Source organism: Gallinula chloropus (genome assembly GCF_964237585.1).
Source record: "Gallinula chloropus genome assembly, chromosome: 8".
In the NCBI taxonomy this organism is placed as follows: domain Eukaryota; kingdom Metazoa; phylum Chordata; class Aves; order Gruiformes; family Rallidae; genus Gallinula; species Gallinula chloropus.
Window position 1 is genome coordinate 25,802,614 of NC_140093.1, and position 6,129 is coordinate 25,808,742.

Here is a 6,129-nt window from a genome sequence, read left to right on the forward strand (position 1 = left end):
TGAAAAAATTCTATGGAAAATGTAAATCTTTGCCTTCTGCTGCTGAATCCATCCAGAGAGGAACTGTGCTCTGACCCATCAGCTGCCCATGCAACAGAGCATTTACACGTGGTGTGTCCTGCACTCAGGATGCCTGGATGTTATCTGCTGTTACAAGCAATGTTATCAGAGCAGTTTTCCTTCACCTTGAAGTCCTTCTCTTCTGTGATGTGTTGCAGGCAGGTCTACCTCATGTATAATTCTCTTCCTTTCTCTTGTTTTGACTGGTGCAGCATTTCCCCCACACTAGATACTGACCTTTTGCTTCTTAAGCACCCTCTCTCTCTCTGAGGTAAAATGAGTATATGCTAAATAGTCACACTCAAGCACCTTAGGTATGAGGAAGTAGAGGGAAGGCCACAGAAATCTCTCTTCCAAGCTGTTCCTCTGAAGAATCCTACTTCTGACTTCGCTCCCGGGTCCATGCCCATTGCCAGGGCTGTACAGCTGTGTATGTAGACCACTGCCCTACCCCGATCCCACTCCTGCCCCTCTCCCCCAGCCTGCCTTGCACATGCTGCAGCACAGCCAGGGAGGTGACCTGCCCACAGCAGGCTCTCCTCTTCACTGCGGTCTTAGATGACCAGATGTGTTCTCTTCTGGAGAAGCCTTTAGCACACCAGGCAGGGTTAAATAAGTACTCACATGGATGTACAATTTCACAGTATGTTTTATTGAAAAAGCACAGGATTTTACAGAGCATATGAAAGTGTGTGGGGGGTGTTAAATGCCAAGCAATATAAGTGCCCTGGTCAGCTTTCTGCAGGTTTAGGTCCCTAAGCATCATGCCCAGGGCAGCACCAGCTGCACAGGCACAGCCAGGCAGTGCAGGGACAGCGCTGTTCCCTCGCTGCTCCTCAGACCAACTCGGCTGCTCCTTCCCAAAGCCCAGGCTGACATCCAGCAGTGGCACCACTCTCCAGTCCCTGGGGGCTGGCTTTGGACTTCCCCAGGTAGCGAAGCTGGTGCAGTGCGGTGTGGACCACATTCAGCTGGCACATGTACAGGGATTGAACACACATAAAACTGGACAGACACCCCTCACCCCCCCACAGGAGGGCTCTGTGCTGCCCATCACCCCCTGCCTCTCCTTGGGCCATACAAAGCCATCGCCTGTCAAACCTGAGTTAAGAACTAAGAGGCAGCAATAAGAAGGCACTCCAAACATTCACACTGCTGTGTAAAGCAGAGTTCAAGTGTATTTAAGGAGAAAATACCTCTTTGGCTCTGCTGCTTGGAAGGCAAGTGTGATTAGATTTGGCTTTTAATCGTTCCATTCCTCTGTCATGCCCTTCCCATCTCTTCCCCTTTGAGGTTTGCTTAATCCTACTCAAGAAAACAAACTGCTGATCAGGATTGGAGTTATTTCAGCATCTGTTGCTGAAGCATCACTTCATCTCTCCTGCCCTTTTTACTTCTAAGCATTCAGCAGTTCCCTCCAAAACTCCTGGCTTCTGTTAATTAAAACCCAATTAGGGTTACCTGCTGATAACTGCACACTGGTCTAACAAAGCCTGGCCTGTTGCTGGGTTTATTTTGTTAAGTGTGGCACAGATAAGCAGCAGCAGGTCTTGTGGGAGCACAGACACAGCTCAGACTGTTCTCTGCAAGCGTTTGCTTTCTGTGCGCACTGTGCTGGTCTGGGGAAAAGGTCACTCTAGAAACCGTTCTGCTCACATCTCACACCAAATAACACCACTGGTAACCTTTAGATACCAGTAACAAGGGAAGTGAGAAGGAATACAGAGGAAAATCAGCATCACCATTGTGACCATACTGCTACCTTGTGCCACTACATCCCGTTGCTCAGGCAGCTCAGGCAAGGTGGGGCTAGAAGGTGCATCTGAACATGTCTCTGGCTATTATTTTTAACATCTTGGAACAGGTCTAGGAGTCATATGGCTTATTCCTATTCATTGCACAATAATCCTCCAGTCCACTCAGCATTAAAAAGAAAATAAATCTTTCTGTAAATAGTGTTATTTTCCTTGCTTTGCCTTCAGCCTCCTTAGCATGGCTCCATGGAAAGCGAGCAGCGAGCCCTGCGAACCCACTGCTGGAGCGTTTTCACAGCTATGGAGGTAAGCTGGGTGCCAGCGGTCACAGCACGAGGCGGCACGATGCACATAGAAGTGCTCTGCTGGCCTTCAGAAACGATGTGTCCGTCTGGCACATTTGTGCCCAGTCATATAAAGAGTTCCTCCTCCTGCACCCAGTCATATAAAGAATTCCTCCTCCTCCTCATCTTGTACTCTGCTCGCGGGGCTGGCCCATGGTATTGGCAAGGGGACGTTCCCAGCTCTCTGCCCTGCTCCTTTACTCCTTCTGGCTGCAGCAGGCGGCAGCCGGGCCCTGTCCTGGGCACTGCCCAGGGCTGACCGTGGCTGGAGGAGGCTGTTCTGCAACTCCCTGGAGAAGCAGCGGAGCGGGCAGCGGCTGTTTGCGGGACTCACCACGGCGAGCCCGGTGTCAACATCAGTCTCTGCTGCCTGCCAAGGAACACGGCTCTCCTGGGGAGACGCCTGCAGCTTGCTGCCGGTCCGCCTGCGGACAGAGGTGACATCCCACCACGACCGGGCTGTTGGACCACCGTGGAAAGAGTACAAGTGGCTGTGGAGGTCACGGCCAGCTTGCTCAGGAGGAAGGGCTTGGCATCGGTCTGGTTTTGTGTACCCCTTCGTGGGTCTGACCTCCTGGCTTCTCCACCCAGGATGACCCCGCTTTACAGGGAGAGTGGCTGGGGCAGAGTCCTGCAGGATGCTTTCCTTGCCTGCATTGCTGAGCTGACGGGAAGGCCCAACATTTCTTTCAGGAGGCTTGGAGCTGTCTTGAACCTGCCAAAGACAATTTGGAGAGAACCCCATTAACATACCGTTCTAGCTTGGCCAAGGGATGGTGCTCTCACCCAGCCTCACTGCACTGAAGTCGCCTGCGCTCCAAGCCGGTCGGAGCTGCGCCAGGGACCAGCGCGGGAGCCTCACCTGCCTGAGCAAGGGCAGGTGAAACTTCATGTAGACAACACGGTGTGTATGGAGAAAACCAATCGTGGCTTCACATACCCAGTGCTGGGTTATGAGCTGACCATTACCCTGACAGCACTGTTAGCATCATTCCTTCGGTGCCTCACCGGAGGCTACAGCGCAAACGAGACCTTCGGAACTATTCCAAGCCAAACGGGCAACATCGTTATGCATGGTGCAGCTCTGGTCCCACAGCTGCTCTGCAGTGGTGCCTGGCCCACACCTGCAACACCCAGCAGAGTATCCTGGAGATGGAAATGCTCAGGAATGGATAAGGATAATTGTGAGTTAAAGAAGAATCATGTATGGTGGGAATTTTAAGCCTAGAGGAAAACAAACAACAACCAACCTCACTCCCCCAGTGTGCCACCTGGAGAAGCAGACAGGTATTGTCCATCCCCTGCCATTTGCAATACAAGAAGCTGGGCCCATCAAACCAGCTCAGCTGGAGACAGCTCCAGTGAAAGGATAGTGGCACACAACCTGCCAAAGTATGTGGTGGATACACAAACTTCACGTGGGTTCACAGTCCTCCTACCTTCCTACTGAAGGCTCCTACTTGAGTCTCAAGGCTAGACTTGTAAAACTTGATAGAATGCTAGTCATGCATGCCAGGCTGTCAGCGTGATGTGTGGGGCACTCAATGCAAGGTACCCATCCTCACATTAAGCAGACTCCAGCTTCTTTCAGCAGGAGCAGAGTGCAGCATGGGTACACCCCCAAAAAAGCTTCTGAATTTCCTACCAGAGAATTGACCTGTGTCTGTCAGCTTCAAGATCTTGTATCTACAGCAGGAAGAACCACAGAGTAATTTAGGAAGGGACCTCTGGAGGTCACCTGGCCCAGGTGACCAGTTTCAAAGCTACATGAAGATGCTCAGGGCCTTGTCCAGTCCAAGTAGAAACCAGTTTGGGAAGTGATGCTGAGCGAGAAGAACGCAGAGGCTGCTCTGAAGATCAGTGTTCTGAGGAGCACAGAACTTTATTCTGCATGCAGTAATTAACTTGATTTCTAACAAATGAGCTTGGAGAGGAAAAAGACAAAACAACACAGGATGGGAAAATTATTTAAGTGTCAGAATTGCCAGCAGAAATGATCAGAGGTGGGGAGGGTTGTTACAGTGGAAAGAAGGCACAGCGAGCTGAGCTGCCCACCTGCTCACACACCTAACTTCTACTACTGATCATCTCAGCACAGCCTTGTGCTTCCATCCTACCTCCAGACCACACACTTGAACTGAAAAGGGAGAGGTTTCCTACAGCACCTTTCCTTGGTGCTCTTGTGCAACTGCAGCTCACCCAAGAGCTCACAGATCCTACAGATGACGTTATACCAATGATATATTTACAATACCTCTGGGCTTTGGATGCTAAAAATGTGCTTGCAGAAACATTTATAACACAATGGCTTATCAGAAAAAAAGAATAGGCTGCTACAATCACTTGGGTCAGGCAGGGAAGGAAAGATGTAAGACTAACCTGCTCGGAAAAGCATGAAGGCTTTGCATCTCAGCAAGCAGCAGTGATGTTAATTTAACAATATAACAGTATTTCAAAGATCTGTGCTTAGATTTACCAGCAACATCCTTGCACTGTCAGGCACCACTTACAGCACTTACAAATTCAAAGGAAAACATAAACAGTCAAAATATTAATCTCTATTTTGAACCACCCCTGCTCTTTCCTGGGGAAATAAATAAATATAAAAAGTTAACACACACACATACACACCCCTACCCCACCCCTCTTCTCAGAGCACCGCGGGCACGTACCTGGAGCAGAATCCTATTTCCTTCATAGTCTTGCGTTTGCCACCTGGTGCTGCTGATGGGCACACAGGGGTTAGGCAGGAGAGGCACCAGCTGCCCCATTTCTTGCACCTTGAACTGCAAGGCTGAGGCGTCCTTTGGCTCTGCAGCCACCCCGATGGGCAGCTGCTTCAGGCAGAGCTGCACGGCTGTACCTGGGGCTGTGTACAGCACGAAGACACAGAAGTTACTTTTCTGCACAGCTGCTTCTTTCTGGAGGATCATCTCGTAGAGCCTCACCGCGTCCTCATAGTTATCAAAGCAGCAGTAGAGGGTGACACGCAGGATTTCGGGGCCACAGTGTACCCGCCTGATGCCCCACACAGGCATCTGGTCATCCAGGCTGTAGAAGTCCTGGTGAGCTGGGACATAGGGGTGGCTTTGCCCATTAGCAATCTGGGCACACTGGTAGCGCCAGGGCGGACGCTGGAAGAGCTCGTGGACCTGGAAAATCCGTTCTTCTCCCAAGCCCTCGTGTAGGAAAAGGAGAACAGATATCCCGGGAAAGCCACAGCTTCTCTTACGGAATCTCTCATAGTAGTTCAGTGGATTGACTCGCTCAGACACCAGGAAAAGTTGAACATCTGGGCAGATCCACTCCAAAAGCTGATCCAGAGTTTGCTGCAGAAGCAGTGACTGTCCTAAACTGGCGAGCAGATGCACAGTCATCAGAGAATCTGCTCCATCACCCATTGCAAAGGTTCCCAACCGAAGATGAAAATGAAGTTGGTGCCTTACTTCTCCTCCTCCTCCTCCTCCTGCTGGAGCCTCAGTAACTCGAGGGATGCGCTCTAAGGCTTGGAATGACTTAAATCTTCTCCAGGCTTCGCAATAACCTGGTGAAACACGTCAGTACGTACCTTTAGTGTAGGCAGCGCAGGGGAAAAACAACAAGGCATTCTGGGACTGGTCCCAGGGTGCTCACACCTGCAGAGCTCAGCCAAAAGCTGCTGGTTCCAGGCCTTGAGCTCCAGTCACTGCATATGCCTGCGGCCAGCGGTCCAGAAGCACCTCCGCGTCCTGCTGCTCTTGTCCTCCACAGCGCAGGGCAGGAGAGGTGAGGAGCAACCGCAGCACAACTGCGGTTACAGCATCCTCTTCTCTCAGACAATATGCACGCTCCCCTCTCAGCAGGGGTGTGTGTGTGTGTGTGTGTGTGTGTGTGTGGTCGCCACCTTTTGTGGACAGGCTGCGGCACTCCCAGTGGAAAACCTCAGCGTATTTTCTTGCAGTCGGCAGGCTGGGGCTTCAGCTGCTGGTAAA

General features: G+C 51.2%; 1 protein-coding gene across 1 annotated transcript; it reads right to left on the reverse strand.

Moving 5' to 3' along the window:
• Positions 1–2,255: 2,255 nt before the first annotated feature.
• Positions 2,256–5,559, reverse strand: FAM124B (family with sequence similarity 124 member B; the record flags this gene model as incomplete). The annotated part of the gene is made up of 2 exons (XM_084267671.1): positions 2,256–2,873; positions 4,831–5,559. The coding sequence occupies 2 exons, from the start codon at positions 5,557–5,559 to the stop codon at positions 2,256–2,258; spliced, it is 1,347 nt and encodes a 448-aa protein (XP_084123797.1).
• Positions 5,560–6,129: the final 570 nt, after the last annotated feature.